The sequence below is a fragment of the Lepisma saccharinum genome, chromosome 1 (assembly GCF_977018435.1).
Source record: "Lepisma saccharinum chromosome 1, izLepSacc3.1, whole genome shotgun sequence".
NCBI lineage: Eukaryota > Metazoa > Arthropoda > Insecta > Zygentoma > Lepismatidae > Lepisma > Lepisma saccharinum.
In genome coordinates this window covers 116435035-116455628 of record NC_139229.1, presented here as the reverse complement: position 1 = coordinate 116455628, position 20594 = coordinate 116435035, and the positions used below count along the sequence as shown (strand labels likewise).

General features: G+C 39.6%; 1 protein-coding gene across 7 annotated transcripts in view; it reads left to right on the top strand.

Moving 5' to 3' along the window:
* Dgk (diacyl glycerol kinase 1) overlaps positions 1-20594 on the top strand; it is a 506799-nt gene that overhangs the window by 439385 nt on the left and 46820 nt on the right. For all 7 annotated transcript variants that reach the window (XM_083137145.1, XM_083137133.1, XM_083137139.1 and 4 more), the window contains 2 exons: positions 595-669; positions 18388-18507. In XM_083137145.1, coding sequence (XP_082993271.1) covers positions 595-669; positions 18388-18507 — 195 coding nt within the window. The remainder of the gene's footprint in view (positions 1-594; positions 670-18387; positions 18508-20594) is intronic.

The window sequence follows — 20594 nt, the reverse complement described above, 5'->3', positions numbered from 1 at the left end:
GAACAGGCACATTGATTGTGTAGAAACTACTTCGGTGACGGCACATGTTCAATGCTGATGTTCTGATGGAAAGTCATCACTCAAGTGCTTTGTGAAAGATGACAATGATATTACCGTTCTAAATCTCCAAAAATCGCGTACTTGGCTCCAAAAGCAATCTTCTCTTTCCTTCCTTTTGAAAGTTTTAACACTAACCTGACAACAGTGATTCATATGTTGCATAGGTTCGATACCCAGTAGAAGCCCACACTGGACTGTAGGTCCAGTCCCAGTTAGCCTTTCTGTGCATAAAAAGATTTAAAACTTCAGCGCTTAATGCACCATTATTTAATTCTGTGCAGTCCGGTTCAATGGCCATCGTATAGGTTTATCATAGAACAATCTTATTATTACCGTCATACTGATTTCCTAATTTCCTCTACAAATTCTCTCTCATTTCAAGAGAACGTACGTATTTCTTTTAGTTGATCTGCATTTTTTCTTATTCCTACCATTCCTCTGCCAATTATATTTTTAAACAACCTATCAAGAAGGGGACTGTTTAGACCCACAAAAAATGTCAATATATAATGTCCAAATTATTTTATTTTCCAGGAAATGGACTGCATCGTGAACCAAATGATGAACGTTGCTGAGTATCTAGGCTGGGACGTCTCGGAACTGAAACCAGTGAGTATAGTTCGTTATGTTAAGTCACTGAATAATTATATAAAATGTGTGACCACCATCGACCGCCCCTCTTCTGCTTCGCCACTCATTTAACTCTGGTGAGCATGATGCAAATAGCAGGTTATCTGCGACTTCGAATACTATGGAACATAGGTCCATCTTAGCATATATAAGCATCATCCACATCGAACTTCAGTCTCCCCGATGGCGCAGTTATAACGCTGTCGCTTTGTAATCAAGGAGTTCAGAGTTCGATTCCAGGTAGAGCCGAATTTTACAGTGGTTCCAACTCCACTTTCAATCAGGAGCACACCCGATCAGCGTATCTGAGCATAAATTAGACTTCAAACAAACGTATCTTCAAAAGCAGGATCAGTTTCAACATGATGGTGTCATTCGAATTGGCGGTAGTAAAACAGATTTTTCTTATTACATGCGCTATTTGCATTACACATCTCTTTTGATTGATTGGGTTTATTTTATTACTGTTTGCTAATCGCGATGATGAAATTGATGAAGGGACACTCATAAAGAACACCCATGCGCTGTGCTAACCACTCCACCACATTTGTTTTCAAAACTCCATCCAGGAAATATCTTCGGAGCGTGAGTAAACCAAAATCAATGTATTGTTAGGGTAGATACAGGTACAATTTTGCCATAGTTATATTTTTAAAAATACGATTTATATATACTTAGTTCAGGAGATGAATCAAAATGATAAATACTGTGACTGCGATGGCTGCTGTAAATTTAAAGCTTTGGAGCTCAAGTTATCAGCGAATAGACACCTTCAAGGACTAGTCTGCTAATCCATTTGAGTAAAATCCGTTAATATATTTCAAAATGGCGCATGAAACAAAAACATTTTTTTTTCGCAAAAGTTTCAAATACGTACATTTACGTAGGCTGGGCAACGACAATGTCAGCAATTATAAGGTATCACTCGAGAAATAAATTTTCAGCATAAACTTCGTAATAATGAGCGTACTTTAGGAAGCAATAGGGCTACACATTAGATGCCTAAGAGTCGGCCTTAGGATGGGGTAAGTCGGGCATTTCCCCGAGGCCCCTGAGCCATTATAAGTTAATGTTGTATTATTCGTTAATTTTATGATCTTCATGATCAGAACTATATGCCACTTCGGTGGCCGCGTATATAACGTTGACTGAGGGAGATTGCTTTGCTCAGTTCGCATGATGCAGTCGTCGGGTGGTGATACCGATGTAATTGCACTAATCAGTTTATTAGTCACCAGAAACGTAAGAAGAGACATTGTTGTAAATTACATAATGTAAATCATGTTGTGAATTTTGTGAAAACGAAGTTGATACAGTACTGAACTAACCTCAAAAGTGTATACGTTTGACTTCTCGCTTTCATTTCCAACCTGAATTAAGCAAAGATCTAAACTCTAGAGCAGTTGTTCTCAACCTTCGCGCGACCGTGGCCCGGTAAATTCTATATAAGAAAAAGTCAATGCCCAGGTCCCAAGAATTTTCCTCGTAAATACCTTTCCAGTATTTTAAGTATTATACATGAATTAACATGTACCCTTATAATTAAATATCGATAAATAAATTCGGCATAATCATAACAAGTAATAGTTCGATTACGTCTAGGCTTGATGACAAATATAACAATATGAATGGCGTTGCGTTAACGTCGTCGCATTGTAATCAAGGAGTCCTTGGGCACATGGTAGTGCGGATCCCACTTTAAACTGTAGGTCCAGTCTTGATTAGTCTATTTGTGCATAAAGTGGACTTAAAAAAACCGCTTACAATTCAAATATCAAATTAGGATTATCTTATTTGTCAACCGCTTTCAGCAGAACCTCTTGCCACACAGTGTAATTGATTCCAGAACTCGGTGTGCGACCCGACGGTTGAAAAACACTGCACAAGTGTACCTGCCCTGCCACGTTGACTGATCTACTTTGGACTGACTTAACTCCAAGCGCTGGCTGTTTCAAACAAAAGCAGTCACGTTCTAAATGGCCAAAAACAGGATGTTGAAGGCACCGATAACTGAACCAACAAACTTGACAAAGCCAGAAGAATGTTACGTTTAAATCTTCAAACATTGTACTTATTGATAATTAGAGGTTCAAAATGTAAGGCCTCCGGTTGAGCTCTCTTCTAGGGTTGTAGGGGTGAAGCATCACTGCGCATACGCGAACAACAAACTGAGGCGACGCGATTCACGGTATTGAGAAAACGGCCCAGTCCGAGCAACACGTGCAGCTTGTAATGTCGCTTCGATTCGAAAGGTTCAATGATTACTGAGGGTTCACTTCCAAGCGCTTGTCGCCTGTCTCTTCAGTGTTAAATCTCCATGACTGTCTTGTCACGAGCCGGAAATAAAATGCTTTGTCATCACACAAACGCCAGCCAGCTGCCGGGTGACCAGAGGTAGCCAGAGAGTGTGAAGAGAGCGGGCAAGGCGAGTGGTTGGTCTAAGTGCGTCCGTACGAAGGCAGTACCCAAAGTATACACCGTCAACGGACCACACGACCCCGACGCGACTAAGCCGACGGACCAGATCAGGTACAGTGATGACACTATTCATATAAGTATCAGCGTTTAGTAGATCAAACCCGTCTCGGGCGTGTTCACCCCCTTACCTGTTCGGCCTGTACAGAGGACAGAGGAGCATTAATTATTCCCCCTTCTCACATTTAACCCCTCTCGTAGCCAAGCTGTTAGACCTGCGAACAACCTAACGACCGGCGCCTCCACCACTTAGACCAACCAGTCGCCTTGCCCGCTCTCTTCATACTCTCTGGCGACCTCTCGTCATCCGGGAGCTGGCTGGCGTTTGTTTGATGAGATTTTATTTCCGGCTCGTGACAGTCTACCCATCGAAGGATCCTCGTTCGAGTCTTGCCCAGTGATGTGCGTCTACACGTAAACAACGATTGTCTACATTCTACGTGTAAACTATGTAATCAACGTAGACAACATGGCGCTCGACGTTCTTCGTACAAGGCACGGGCATCGTTCTAGAAGCAGCAACACGCATCAGCAGGTGGACATAGAGAGAGTGAAGTATTCCACTGCCCAGAAATAAGTGTTTTAAGTATTTATTTGCGTTCGACCAATTCACTAGGTATTATCTGAACTACAAAATAAACTTGTCGCGACATACCCAAAAAAATGAGATGTCCGTAGAATGACAAGATTTGTTTTACTTCTATATCCACCATTTCAGGTCAGTGTAGGAAAATAATGTGAGCTTTCACTATGGCTGTAATTTGTTTTCTTCCGGTAGTCCCATTTCCCCTGGTTAGTGAAAATTCGATAACTTTGATTACGTCGGATGGTCTTAAGTTGGTTATAGACTAAGATTATGGACGTGTTTGAAGAAAAAAATACTTTCTCTTTCAAAGAGCACTGGGATTTCTTTCTTCCCTGTTAATTGCATTGTCTACAGTAGACTATAAGCCAATGTAATCTTCGTGTACATTACGCTAGACAACGCATGTAGACGTAAACTTATAGTCTAAGGCACATCACTGCTTGGTCCTTGATCAAACTCATCTAATCATCATCCATCGTTATCATTGCAATTAGCGACGTAAAATTTTGAAAAACACACTACAAAAGGTGAAAAAATAATGACTAATATACCACCTTTTCTGCCACCAGTATTGGACTCATTCATGCTCTTTCCAAATGAGAAAACTGCTACTTTTTGTACTCAAGTTTTTCTTGCTTCATCTTCTCACAGAGCAGGGACGTCGGAACCGGAGGGCAGGGAGGCGACTTGCCCCCCCCCCCCCACTCATCATCGAGGTAGGCAATATAGTATTTTTGTCCGCAGTGGCGAAGCTTCATAAGAGGCCCGGAGGCCGGGTCTACCCTAATATATTTGGCTAGCTATTACGGATTATTTTATTACTTATAATTTCATTAAACGACGCCTTAATAGAAGAAAACTGAAATTCTAGACCTTACGATAATTTCGACAAATTTCCATCTCTGCCAGAGGCTCTATCGTCGCATGTCGAGCCACTTCTCCGAGGACCTCAGCTGGTCCCATAACATTCTAAGTGATTCATGCGAGAAAGCATAATTTCAGGGGCGTCTTCGCCCGAAATGGACACAGTGAGTCCGGCCTCACACAGTGATGCCAACATTAGCATAATTGTGCTAAACGTAGTACAATTTGAACTTTGTTGGCACCTAGCGCCCTGTGGTAAAATATAGCACCATCTATAAATATGCTACAATGGGAGACAGATAAATTGAATTCAGAGGAATATATTTTTAAAAAATAAATTTTGAAAAAATCGCAGATCTTATTTGTTTCAAACAAAAGGTAGCATGCCGATCCAGCCACATCTGATCCACCGTCTTCTTTTAATATTTTCTTTATCTTTCCTTACTTAGCTCACGAGGAACATTTTATTGGAAATTGCTACAAATTTAGGGTCATAAAACAAGCCGCCGCCTTTCGTAGACGTCGAATTTTCTCGAACTTTTTCAAGCGTTATATTGAACCAATTATATTGGTTAAACCATTGTAATTACTTTAATTGGGGGAAGTTATCAATATTGTTTAATAATCAACAAAACATGTTCACATCACAACTGCCCCCCAAAATAGATGCCGAGCACAATTTAGTTGCATTTAGCAAAATTTAAGAGATTAATCAACACTGCCAATGCTGGTCACACGGTACAAATTGGGCTTCACATCTGTTTCTTACAGCGCGGGGTGTCAAACGAGGGGAAAGGGAAGGCGAGGGTAGAAAGGCAAAGACAACTTGTTCCGAGGGCGGAAAAAATGTTTCTATAACAGTGTTCTGCGTTTTCGTTAGTTTCTCGATTTACTCCTGTTGCGTTGTTGTTTTATTATTATATTTTGTGTTTTTTTCTTTTCGTTCATTTATTTTTTATTGTTCTTTGATTTTTTTTCCTTTACTTCGTTTTTTCTGCCACTTTTGGCTAATTTGCGAAGATGGAGAAGAGTGTTGATATGATGAAATTGACGAATGGACACTCAGAAACATCCATGCTCAGGCCGAGATTCGAACCCAGGACCCCTGGCGTCGTAGCGCAATGTGCTAACCACTCCGCCACGGTGACCGGCTTTCATTATTGTAAGCGTGAAGTGAGCAAGGGGAATAATTACTTGTATTACTTGCATCAATTTACAATAAAATCAAGAAATACGATGTGCGAGTTAGTAAACATCAAGAGTTACTGTTCAGGTTCGTTGATAGAGGCAAGAATATGTTGTTACATTTTGAAAAATAACTTTGAAGGTTATATTTTTTATATTTTAAAAAAGTTGTACCCATAACAACACGAACTCCCACGCCTGTGCTTACCCTTCCAGCGACACCACGCTTGGCCACTGTTTGCCCCCCCGGTAGCATGCTAAAAATGTGACTATATTTTTTGAAACTTATCTCTGGTTTTGAAAAAAAATGGAAAAATTATTTTTGCGCTAGTTGGATCAACGTAGCCTCGCGTTTTCGCTACCAACAAGAAGTACGTGACACAAAGATTGACGTGTAGATTAGAATTGCAGCCACGTCTCCAGGTTTCCATTGAATCTACCAGGTTTTGTACGTACAGGCGAGGTCGGTGGGAAACAATAAACCCAGTGTACCCCGGCGGGAAAGGAGTGGGAGACGAGGGGTCAGAGGACAGCTTAATTTTCAATCGCTTCTTTTCCATCTACGATAAGACGAGTCTAGATCCTCCAAGACTTGTCGAAACGAAACCAAGACCGAGACAGACTTCTGTAAAAATCTAGAAAGAGAAGCGAACAGAACGGGTATTTACACTTCAAGACGAGACCGAGTACAAGATAGGCACTTATTTACAAGTGGCCTCAAGACCGAGAACGTAAACCTCTCCTTCCAGACATGACGAGAGACTGACAAGTACCGTCTCGATCATATCGGTGCTGTTCCCTCGGTGGCGGAATAACAACTTTACGGCTCCCCCTTCCCAACATAACAGAAAAAATATATTTCTCCTGTCCTCAATTATCTCTACCATTTGCCTAAAGTTCTTTCCAGTGTTTCGATCTTCGCCCCACAACCGCTCCTCACAAAATCCAGCACCTATGTCCCTTAGCTACAGACCTACCATGCGCGTCGTAAAATGTCACAGCATTTTCTATTATTCAATCTAGCTGTGCAAATTATTTATCAATATCAGAGAAATTTGAATTGGCCGCCCCCTGGGAATGAGATCCACGCAAACACACACATACACAAGACCCTCAGATGAAAGTTGACACCCCACAACCTGCCCCAGTCTGCGCTCTTGCAGCAATTTTGGCAATAACCTCTCTCGAAATGTCTTATCTTTCAGCGCCCGGGGCCACAGTCGTAGTGAAGCCAGGGTTCCCTGGAACAGCGCTGTTCCGAAAATTTTGAAAGTTACCTAGAAATTGTGATCGATGCATTGAGGATATTTTTAACGCGTCTTTGTATGTGTCTTAAAGGGTTATAACGTTGCATTTTTTCCCCGTGCGTATGGCATGTGCCATGTAGGCACATTTAGGGGGTCTCTGTCATTTTGGAGTTGCTGTAATCAGCACCACGTTCCGGTCTACTTTACCCCCCGCATGGTTGTACAGTCACGGACACTGCTGGCTTATAATGAATACATTGACTTTCAATGGAATCGTTACAAGCCGGCAGTGTCCTTGACTGTACCGTTGGTTTGAGGTTAGTGTTGCCCACGAGACGAGACTTTGGCCTGTCTCGTCTCGTGGAGTCTCGTGGAAATGCTGTCTCGTCTCGAAAATATGCGTTTGTCTTATGACACATGGTCAATCTCGTCTCGTCTCGAATTTTTAAAAGCCTGTCCCGTCTCGTCCCGTGGGCAACACTATTTGAGGTTGGGCGAGCCCCGGAGCCGCTTTAATCGACAACAAGGCCGGGAAAATTCCCACCCTAGGGATCGAACTCGGGTCTCCTGCGTAGCAGCCAGACTAGACCACTGCGGCTCCGGAAAGTTGGCATTTCATTCCAACTGTGCAAATTATTTTTCAAAATACGAGAAACATAAAATTAGTTTCTAGGCGAGAGACGCTCACGACGCCGCCTCAACAAGCTTCGGAGGTTAGTCTATTTTGAAACATACAGCAATGAGAAAGTGAATATCCCAACCTTTTCTTTTTAAATCGTGTTCAGTTTCTTGACATAAACCAACATTCCAAGCTGAAGCAAGAGACGACGTAGGTCAGGAAGCCGCATGCACTTTGCCAACACAGAAGCCAAGGACTCGTTCAGGATCAGAGCGGTTTCGGATCAAGATCCATTTGGAAATATCCTGGCCGCTACTTTGGTCTCTGTGGAAATAATCCTTCGTTAGGAACCCCCGCAGTCAAGAAGGTCATTGGCCGTGCGAGAAAGAGTACCCGCCTCAGACATTGCATATTCTTGGGAATTCCAGTCCCTCCCCCCCCTTCCTTTTTTGGTCAGGTGGTACACTTATTGTCCAGAGAACAGCTGCATTTTGAATGGCCGCACTGTACTGAAGTCAGTCCCCTGATATAGAAGCAATAGACTGGTAAGTTGTACTTCTCTCCTTGCATTTTATTGACTAATTTCCTTTCTGTGTTGAAGGACAGATAAGGGCGAGACGAAAGTACCGTCTCAATATATCATCCCTTCTTCGCGCTCTCGGTTTTTAGTGCTGCAAACTTTGAAGTGTATATTTTGTTGTTTATATTCCAACTTCTAGTAATAAGAAATAGAAAATTGAGATATGAATTTTTTAATTTTTTTAAATGTATTTATTATTTTTTTATACTAAAGACAACTTATCATGCACTTGTGGCGTGGGAAGGGAAGAGCGGATGATCTTTAACTTTTTTTTTACTTCTCCTCTTAGTTTTGAACGTCGTGTCTAAACGTGGCTGACTGATCACTTAGTTTTAGAAGTATAGTAATTTATTATTATGTTCACGGGTTATTTAATTTTACTTCGAGACGGTGATTTTGTTTTAGATGTCGACAAGGCATGATCTCCTTGATTAACATCTCAGTTGAGGTTTGCGGGGGGGGGGTCGCTCCCTACGCCTTCCATATGATTCTCATGAAAAATCTATTTCAAATCTGAAACATCTAACCGACGAGTCAGGCCCGTAGCTAGAACTGACTTCCAGGGGGGGGCTCACGGGTTATTATGGGGGGCTTTGTATACCAAGTCCATTTTTTAAAAGTTTATTAGTATTAAATGAAGGTAAATTATGTGTGTCGGGGTTTATTAAGTTAATTTAAAATATACAATTTAGGAATATCACAAATACTACAGTTTTTTCTAGATCTTCTGAAACATCACTTGAAGTGCTAATGATTGCTACTGACACCATCCCTTAATATTATTTTTGATGATACATATTTATATCATACGTGTTAAAATGTACAGTGGCTCTCAAAAGTTTTAGGACAACGACATTTTAAACTAGGCAACCCAACTTACTCAAGGCGTTGTTGGGTTGCGTGTAGAGTTAGGCTAAATTTCAGGGTTGCCACATGCACAATAGATATTTATAAAATACGCGAAAGAAAGAAATCCAAGTATTATTGTATAAAACTAGAAAAAAATATCAGTATTACATTTGTTGCAAATGAGAAATATTTTCTGAAAGAAAGAAAATCGATTTTCTACACTCATGCTCATAAATTAAGGATAATAGAGGTTTTGGTGCCCCACGATACAGCACTGAAAAAAACTAGTTGTGGGAGCACAGACACATGTTGAACACACAAGAAAGACATCCACATACCCTGTTTAACCCTGTTTATTGCAGAAAACTTAGGAAAAACCAAAGAGCGCACATATGATACAAAGCAAGGGAGATTGTAAAATGTTGTTCCACAGTTCTTTGAAAATGTGCACAGGTTTCAGTATGGAATGTGATGCCCATGCACATTGACACATTCAGTACAACGGCTTGGCATACTCTGGAGGGGGTTGTCGAGCAGCTGTTGGGGTATGGCCTCCCATTCTTGCACCAGTGCTTGTCGGAGCTCCTGAAGAGTTCGAGGAGGTGGAAGACGTGCGGCGACACGTCGGCCTAGAGCATCCCAAGCATGTTCGATTGGGTTGAGGTCAGGGGAATAGGCAGGCCACTTCATTCATATGATGTCTTCTGTTTGAAGGTGTTACTCCACAATAGCAGCTCGGTGTGGCCTGGAATTGTCATCCATCAGGAGGAACGTAGGACCGATTGCACCTCTGAAAAGACGAACGTAGTCTTGCAGAATAACATCCCGGTACACCTGACCTGTTACAGTACCTCTGTCGAAGATATGCAAGGGTGTACGTGAACCCAGGATAATGCCACCCCACACCATGACACCACCACCTCCATACTGGTCCCTTTCGACGATGGTACCGGGTCGGTATCTGGTTCCTGGTTCACGCCAGATGGTTACACGACGAGAATCATTGTTGAGACTATACCTGGATTCGTCAGTGAAGAGTACCCGAGACCATTCTTCCATTGTCCATGTCCTGTGTTCTCTACACCAGTTGTTAGGGCTACTCTGTGACCATGTGACAGTGGAATGCAAATTGCATGCCTCCGGGCGAATAAACCGTGAATGTTGAGTCGTCTCTACACAGTGTGTCTGGAAACAACTGTTCCAGTGGCAGCTGCAAGGTCTCGAGCAAGGCCCCCGGCAGTACTCCGTCTGTGTCTCCGGGCACTTCTGGTCAGATACATGTCTTCTCGTGGTGTTGTACACTGTGGACGTCCACTGCTGTAGCGCCGAGACACGTTTCCAGTCTGTTGGAATCGTTGCCATAATCGTAAGATGACACTTTGTGGCACATGGAGCATCTGTGACACGACCTACTGTCTTTGACCCGCCTCTAGCCTCCCAAGTATCCTTCCCCTCATTACATCATCAATATGTGTTCGCTGAGCCATTTCACACACACACTCACCATTCGCACAACCGAACACAACTGCACACTTCCTATAGGCACTGTACTCTGGGCACCAGTTTCGCTCCTGTGAGTCATTTGTCTGCTTACAGCGCCACCACACACTGGATCAAGGTCGTAGTCAACACAGGTTCTTTGGTACAGTACCCAGACATCATTTCAAGCTGCAACGTGCACATCAAATATTTATTTGTACAAGATTCAGCATTATCCTTAATTTATGAGCATGAGTGTAGTATTTCATAGCTGATGAGTCCACACAAAGGGAGAGATGAAACAGAAGGGGACAACAGAGAGGAGAAGAGGGGAAGCAAAGGGGGAAAAGTAAAAGCAAAGGATGGAAGAAAATGAACGACAGAAGTGGACAGGAGAAGTAATGAGGAGAAAGGCAAAAGATGCGAGAAGAGATGAGGAAAATGGAGCAAAGAGGAGAGAAGAGAGGAAGGCAAACAGAATGGGAGAAGAGGAGAGAAGGAGACGAGAAGAGGAGTTTGGAGAGGAGAGAAGAGAGGAAGGCAAACAGAATGGGACAAGAGGAGAGAAGGAGACGAGAAGAGGAGTTTGGAGAGGAGAGAAGGAGACGAGAAGAGGAGAGTGGAGAATAGAGTGAAAGAGAGAAGAACGAAAAGAAGAGGAGAAGAGTGCAGTGGAGTCGGAAATATAAGACAGGAGAGGAGATAAGAGGAGTGGAGAAGAATGGGCTGGAGACAAGAGGGGAGAAATGGAGGGAGGGCGATATGAGATAAATCAGAGGAGAGAAGAAGGAGAAGGAGAAGAGAAGAACAAAAAAAATGGAGACGAGAGGAGGGAAGATGTAGTTGCAGAAAATATCGTCTCGGCGTCAAGAATTGATGCATTGATCAAATTATCGACATGAAACATTCAATAACATTTTAAAATGTATTGGAGAATGTATTAGATGTGTGCGAAATGCCTTTTGATTGGATCAGAGCAAGATAAAATCTTCCACGTAAGATCTTTGATTTTACCTGCGATTATACCACTGAAAACATGAATGTAATTTTAATATTTATAAGAATTATCCAATTTTTCTCCACTTCTCGGTTAGTTGAAATGGAGATTTTGTTATTTCCCCTCCCCCCAATCGTTAATTCCAAACTGAATCTTTCCGTTTCACAGGGCGTGGACAATGAACACAGTGGGATATGTCTAAAAGGTATGAACATTTTCTGCCACCGGAGGGGTTTGAACCCACGACCGTCAGGTTGACGATCCTTAACAGTATCCACTACCCTTCAAGTTTGCCCTCTTAAAACAGGTAGAAGCAGCTGACGAATGTGAAATGTAGATCAAACTCTCCTCCTACATGTAATCTGCAAAGAATACTTGTTTGTAACAAAGAAAACGATGGTACTACGAATCGGCGAAAACATTAAATGGAGAATTGCACATGATGAACATTGTTTATTCGATATTTACGGAGGTATCCCTGCATTGAACTCGAGTGGGAAAAGTGGTAAAATTAGTATGTCCTGAATTGCCACAAACATAAATAGTTATTTCATTAATATTTGTCAATGCCTTTGAAGCAGTAAGCAATTATTGTTAGAGTATCATAATTCATGATCTTATAGAGGAAAATATCCCTTTGAACGTGTGTCAATTTATTTTTTTTTAGTAAATTTTAGTAAACTACCTGCATAGTATGTGTGGTGGAATTGCCCGTTTCTTTCGTTTTCGTGAATGCAACTGGCATATATATGTTAATGATTATTTGGAATGATAATTATGAAGAATGATAATTGGTCAAACATAAATTAGATTAACGTAAAATACACGTTTATGTAAAAATTAATCTGTAGTTTTACTAATGAGAAATTAAATGTGCACTTTATAACTATTATGTAGAATATCTTCGTTTTACGTTGGTGTATTTAATCTTCGTTTTACCTTTAAGAATTTATTCTTATTTATTTCATTTGTATTTAAAAAAATATTTTAATCTATAAGCGAATGAACTTTCTTGTTTAATATACATGTATATATACACACCAACGAAACCTTTGGTCGAGGATCAACATTGTCTCGGAGAAGATTACTATTGTTCCATAAATCTTCATCCAAAGGCTCCGGGAACTGACCCATTGCTTCGAGGTATCTTTGTTTCTCTATGTCACTTAAAAATTACAAGTTATTCATATTGTATCCGCTCCTTTTTAACAAAGTAAGCTCGAAGACAATCTGTATTCCATTTGCTTATATTGGAAACTTGGTCAAACCGGAAATTCTTTTATCGCCTTCGATAATCGAATTGTCTGATCGATTATTTTTCGTTTACCCAGGAACATCCCCCATAGGAGATTTCCGAGACCGGGTTACGCTACTCACCCGTAGCTCCCCAATTTCCTCAGGATGGTGGGTTGCCACCGATCCTATACACACGCCGAAAACATAGAGACTGAACCCAGGCGGACTCGAACACATGCCGTTCCGCAGTCGGAGTCCAAAGCACAGTGCCTTAGACCGCACGGTCACGGAGGAGGACTTCTCTTATTTTACTTTGCTAATCGCGATGATGAGGATGAATAATGAATTTTAAAAAAATAAAGGTCACGCACAAAGAACAGGACGGATCGTCAACCTCTTAGGTGAAGAGTTCAAGCCCTAAATATGAGGATTCCAACCTTAGACCTCAATTTCAAAATTATACACAAAATTCCTATTTACACTAAACTTCTCATCAAGGCCAAAATAGTTTGTAACTGTGAAACTACCCCCTGAATGCAAATTGGCAATATTTTTTTTTTCATGTGAGTAACAATTAAATGTGTGGCACCCAGAGATACTTTTTGGGAAATCAATTAACTACGAGACCCTGACCCAGCATCTCTGGAGCAAAACCGCGCATAGTGGAAGAGAAGGAGAGGGGGGAAAGAGGGGGATCGAGTGGACAAAGAGAAACCGCACACGTTGATGGGAAGGTTGGTAACTGCTGTGGCTCTTCTCCCTCCACGCAATCCCGTTCCTCTCACTTGTTCGTCGCTGCTCAGATACTTGTTTTCGTTCACCTGCTCCAGAGATAAGTGGGGCAGAGTGTAGTTCGCATACATGTAGCAAGTAAACAAACTTATCACAGAACGAAAATTCCAGACAGAATTAAAACGTTTGCTTCAGTAATGAATGACTGATCATACATAATTCTCTTGCCAAAAATTAATCGTCTAAATTCATTTGAAGACTTGATAGTATATATTTACTAGATTCCAAGGAATTAAAAGGAATTATTTCGTAAATGTTCATGTAATTCCAGTAAAATTGCAAATAAAATATCCACAAGCTTAGATATACTAATATGAAGAAAGAAATTCAGAGTTAAATTTCAAATGTATGTGTATAAAGTAATTCTATAAGTAAAGAGCTATATGAGAGTATTGAACTTTTTTTTTCTTGCAGGAAAAAGTTTACAATATTGAGGCGACAGAATAATTAAGATATGTTGCTCCAACTAACGATAATTGTGTACTCCTTCAAAGACATTGACAAATATTAATGAAATAACTATTTATGTTTGTGGCAATTCAGGACATACTAATTTTACCACTTTTCCCACTCGAGTTCAATTCAGGGATACCTCCGTAAATATCGAATAAACAATGTTCATCATGTGCAATTCTCCATTTAATGTTTTCGCCGATTCGTAGTACCATCGTTTTCTTTGTTACAAACAAGTATTCTTTGCAGATTACATGTAGGAGGAGAGTTTGATCTACATTTCACATTCGTCAACTGCTTCTACCTGTTTTAAGAGGGCAAACTTGTAGGGTAGTGGATACTGTTAAGGATCGTCAACCTGACGGTCGTGGGTTCAAACCCCTCGGGTGGCAGAAAAATGTCATACCTTTTAGATATATCCCACTGTGTTCATTGTCCACGCCCTGTGAAACGGGAAGATTCAGTTTGGAATTAACGATTGGGGGGAGGGGAAATAACAAAATCTCCATTTCAACTTACCGAGAAGTGGAGAAAAATTGGATAATTCTTATAAATATTAAAATTACATTCATGTTTTCAGTGGTATAATCGCAGGTAAAATCAAAGATCTTACGTGGAAGATTTTATCTTGCTCTGATCCAATCAAAAGGCATTTCGCACACATCTAATACATTATCCAATACATTTTAAAATGTTATTGAATGTTTCATGTCGATAATTTGATCAATGCATCAATTCTTGACGCCGAGACGATATTTTCTGCAACTACATCTTCCCTCCTCTCGTCTCCATTTTTTTTGTTCTTCTCTTCTCCTTCTCCTTCTTCTCTCCCCTCCTTCTCCTCTGCTTTATCTCATATCGCCCTCTCTCCATTTCTTCCCTCTTGTCTCCATCCCACTCTTCTCCACTCCTCTTATCTCCTCTCCTGTCTTATATTTCCGACTCCACTGCACTCTTCTCCTCTTCTTTTCGTTCTTCTCTCTTTCACTCTATTCTCCACTCTTCTCTTCTCGTCTCCTTCTCTCCTCTCCTTCTCTCCTCTTCTCCCATTCTGTTTGCCTTCCTCTCTTCTCTCCTCTTTGCTCCATTTTCCTCATCTCTTCTCGCATATTTTGCCTTTCTCCTCATTACTTCTCCTGTCCACTTCTGTCGTTCATTTTCTTCCCTCCTTTGCTTTTACTTTTCCCCCTTTGCTTCCCCTCTTCTCCTCTCTGTTGTCCCTTTCTGTTTCATCTCTCATCTTTTCCTTTGTGTAGACTCATCAGCTATGAAATACTAGAAAATCGATTTTCTTTCTTTCAGAAAATATTTCTCATTTGCAACAAATGTAATACTGATATTTTTTTCTAGTTTTATACAATAATTCTTGGATTTCTTTCTTTCGCGTATTTTATAAATATCTATTGTGCATGTGGCAACCCTGAAATTTAGCCTAACTCTACACGCAACGCAACAACGCCTTGGGTAAGTTGGGTTGCCTAGTTTAAAATGTCGTTGTCCTAAAACTTTTGAGAGCCACTGTACATTATTCACTTCAATCGTAGTGCCTACCGTACATTCCACTCCGGACGGAAGGAATGTGGATAATGACATCCAAGTCCCAGATTTCTGTCAAATAAGTGGCTGCAACAGGGGCAGGAAAGGTACACATAAAGAAGGCTCCCTATGAAGGAACATTCTAAATTCTAGAGAATCGTCTAAACACTTGCCGCTGTTTAGACTTCTGCTCATAAGCAAGATGTACGAACGAAGTTGTAAACAAAATAATATATTCTGTCTACATTTTCACTCTTCAACCAAACAAATTAGAATACAAAATTGTTTTACCTAATATCAAGGGGGCTGGCGGCAGTGCCAGTAGGGCTGAGCCCCCCCCCCCCCCATGGCCCCTGTCTGGCTACGACCCTGCGAAGAGTTATTGATTTGTGAAGGCTTGTGAGGTTGAGAGGGATGAAAAACAACACCTTCTGGTGCAATTTATTTTTCACACTAAGCAATGTGTTTGATAGCTAAAATATTAACAAATTTATATATTATTTTGTGTGGATAAATTGGAGATGACATATGAAAGCGAAATGTGACTGAGAATAATGCAAACTTCAGAAGTGGTTCTACCATAGATAGTTGAAAATACACGGAGTTTGATAGCGATTAATTTCATATTTTTAGATCGTTATCATAGCACATTCACGACGACGACGACTGATTCTTGAGTGCATATATTTTCATCAATTTACGGGTATAGTATTAAAATCTTTATATGCTCAGCATTTTCATTTGCGGAGAATCGCGACAGTGTCACTCCTGTAACTGTTCGTTACAAAGATCTAACCCCAAAGATTGAGTCCCTGTGTATAATGTTGACTTCGAATCAAATTTTTGTCACTTTCTTAATTTCTTATAACAAACACTACCACACACAATATTTGCCTACGTTTTTCGGTTTTCTTTAATAGGACAGTTGAGGTCTTCACACACTTTATGATAAAAAGACTTGATTTATTATATATATATATATATATATATATATATATATATATATATATATATATATATATATATAGGGGGAAAAGAGATTGTAAAAATCGGATGGTAAATTGGAAAACCTGTCCCCTCAGCGTTTCAGAACATTTAAGAGACAAGGGAGACAAGTAACAATAATTATATAATAATTGCATATCATCATGATGATCATCCTCGGGAAAGACTTTTATTCGATATATTAGATGAACGAGAATGCGGATTTCAATCCATGAATATGCAGGGGAAAATAGTCATGTTCGTATATTGTTATAACTATTTATTTATTTTTTTTAAATTTTGGAACGCTAAACAAACCAATAAGTCTTTGGATTAAGTGGTAGAATATGAAAAAGGAATATTTATTTCCATTTAGTTATTCTGCAGGGATAGTAATTAGTTCAGAATTGTTTCTTTATAGACTTTATATTTTTCTACAATCAGATGAGTGATGTCAATTTCCAGAGTGACCACTGACACTTCGACCCATTTCATGTCACTAATGTCCACGAACCATATAGCTTCTGGCTTCCCACAAAAGAAAAACGATCATAGTAATTCCTGTGATTACAGTTGGACTAGTAATTTAAGGCAGCCAAGCCGCAACTCTTATATCATCACAAGGCCTTAACAATGGCGAAACTTCCTTTTCAAAAAAATCAGGTCTACCGTCTGACATTTTATAGGACGATGCACTATGAGTTACCTGGTAACACGATTATCTCTATTGAAGAGAAGAATGTCCTTGGAGCCATAATTAAGAAGGGAAACCCTCCCCCCTCCTCAGTGCAGCTAATTATGTAGCTAATCAGAAGCTCTTTGGATACTAAGTCACCATGAAATTAGTTGCGAGAACGTGTAAAGTGTTAGTGTTCTTTCTCTCACAATTTATGTCACACGATACGGAGAGATCTGTAAATTAGTGGTTACAGAGTGTGTTTTATAACAGCTTGCATTCATACGCAGGGTGTTGCAACACTGCCAAGCAGTCACTGCATGCATGTGGGGGGCTCACCCCTTATCAGAAACCACTATCGAAAAGCGAAAAAGTGGGGGAATAGAAGCTCTGAAGATGAATTTCTCAGTACATTACACTTATTATACAATATGTTTAATCCTGTATGATTTCGGAGGGGGCTTCAGCCTCCACCCCAAGCCCTCGTTCTGGCTACGTGCCTGACTGCATGTAAAGGACATCAAAACAATTTTTTTTTAAGTAATGCTTTTCCCTTTGAGATTTCGTTTTGACCTATTAATCCTTGAAAAACAGAATGTTATCCTGTTTATATGCAACAACATGGAACAGATTTGGTTGCCACTTGCTTTTATTTTTTCTGTCTGACTGAAGGCGATAGCATTCTATGAAAATAGTATGTCATTAAGACATGCCGGCAATTTTTTTCATAAAAGCTTAATAAGAATATTTTACCATTGCATACACATTAAAAGTAATAGTAATTTTATTTAATAATAAAATGCTGAAAATGAAATATGAAAAAATCTATTACAATGTATACACATCATGTTAAGGGAATCCTAATGCCTCTCATTAGCAATTTAAAATTTCTTTATTTTTATTATTATTATTATTATTATCATTTAGTAAGTTTACATGCAGCGGTTGATCCAATATATATATTTATTCTTCAATGTCAGTTTCTCAATTGTTTGACGGATGTCAGCAATTTTGATAATGTGTTCAATTCTAGCACAACATAATATACCTGTACACATGCCTATTTGGAAGAGAGAGACCCATTTCATAATTAACATATTTAAGCAGAGCACTTATTATTGTATTGATTTTATTCCCAGATCCTTCAAGATATGATGGTAGAGATAGACTATGATGCTGATGGCACGGTGTCTCTGGAGGAGTGGAAGCGAGGAGGCATGACAACCATTCCATTACTAGTTCTCTTGGGGCTGGACACGGTGAGTGAGGCACATCTTTGTTTCTTGAGGTAATGTAGTGAATGTCTGACCAAGGTTCAAGGTTGACATTGATTGTAAAACTCTTTCTTATTGTTCACAAGACTCTGCACTAAGTACATCATCAATTAATGATATTCAGCGAACAACTTCCCCCACAATTCATTGCGCAAAATCACAGTCCACCACCATATTTTGGGCAAACGGATCAGATCCTGCATTGAAAATATGATGGGTAAGCATTGTCATATAGTCTTTGCCGAAGTGATTCATCATGATCATATGAAGAATGTATACATGTAAAATATCGCAAATGTATCGCTGGAAGAAGGCTTCTCATATGCTTTCTTTAACACATACAAAATCAGTTTGCCCAACTTCCTTCATGCTATTTCTTCTCAAAGTGCATATATATACTACGCATATACTACTTCAAAGGTATACTACTATAGGTATAATGTGAAGGCATCAGAAATATTCCATTTTAGAACAGCACACGAATTTCCTGATTTTTTAAAATTAAAATTTGGCATAAAAAAAAATTTATTTCTTTATTTTCCTTAGTATTTATGGTCATTTTAAAAACAGATTTTAACCAGATAACAATTCCGAAAAATATAAAGCTCTGGACCTTGTTCATGGGCTCATTTTGAATCAGGAGTTCGAAATGTGAAAATTGCAAACAAAAGATACATCTATTGATTTATAATGCAGGGTGATATTAAAGGGGGGTGAGGAGGATTCTCCCCTTTCCTCTATCTTCAGCCAGCCCAACCACGAATAATCATCTCTCACCAACTGGATATTGAAACCATATTATTGAATATATCATACTTATAGAGTCCACATCAGTTCAGTTCATTTTAATTTTAAAGTCCCAAGCTAAGCATAAAAATATCTTTAAACAATTTATGGCAGATGTGTACCACATCGAATGCCTTTTAGAAGCCACGTATTCGGTATTTGCTCAGACATCTATAGGGTGTTGTATTTTTTTTAAAAGAAAAATTGAGTTGAGATGGTTCCCGATCAACTCGTAAGAGGTCTAATTAAGTTTGAAATATTTGTAAAACATTTGAGAAAGCATTTATTTGTAACATAATTATTTGTACCTTCAAGCACTGAAAGTACTATCATTACATATACAAGACCGAAATCCTTCAGATCTCAGAGCAAGCAAGGAAAGCCAAACTCTCGAAAGTTGTTTTATTTCTCTTTTCAACCTTCGGTGGATAATATGAAGAGCCGGCCAAGGTTTCTTTTTGTATTTAGTAGTATTAAATGCATATGCATGCATGTTTAAGGTGACTTGTCAATTCCTTGTTTACATGAAAAGGTGAACTTTAATGTAAGCAAAAGCATGTGTGCATCACAGTTAAAGATTTTCGCATCTACAAAGAAAATCCAAAACACATTCCCACCTCGCCAGCCTCCGTGATGGAGGAGTTAGCATAGTGTTCTACAACCCCAGAGGTCCCCGGTTCGAATCCTGGCCTGGGTGTTATTTGTGAGTGTCCCTTCATCAATTTCACCATATCACCACTCATTATCATCTTCGCGATTAGCCAGAAGTGGCAGAAATGTGAAGTAAAATTAATCAAATCACTCAATCAAACATTCCCATCTTGCTCAAAGACCTTGTGAATTCAATCAATCCAAAATCTACCAATATCTACAAGCCGAATGTGAAATGTCATAAACCTAACCTTAACTGATTAGAAAAATAATTTAGAAGTTTTAAACATACTTTTACTTTCCTTATACCCCCAGTGCATTGCTTTCATGCAGAAAAATTTGCAAGAAATTGAATGAAATCTAGTTTAGATAACACAGTGGCCTTGACAAGCCAACTGGCAAACCATAGGACCTGCAGTGAGTCTAATTTATCCCCTGCATTCATTTGACTAATGTAATTTTCTTCCAGTTTGACTTTAGGGTTTAACTTCGAATGGTGTTGTATTTGTGTTGAATTCAATATCAAAATTAGATTTTAAGTGATTAATGTCCAATTCTAAGTACTATATCTAATACTTAGGTAAAAGTAAGTTATCGTCCTCTGATAAAATTACAAATTGCACCCTGTTCTAATG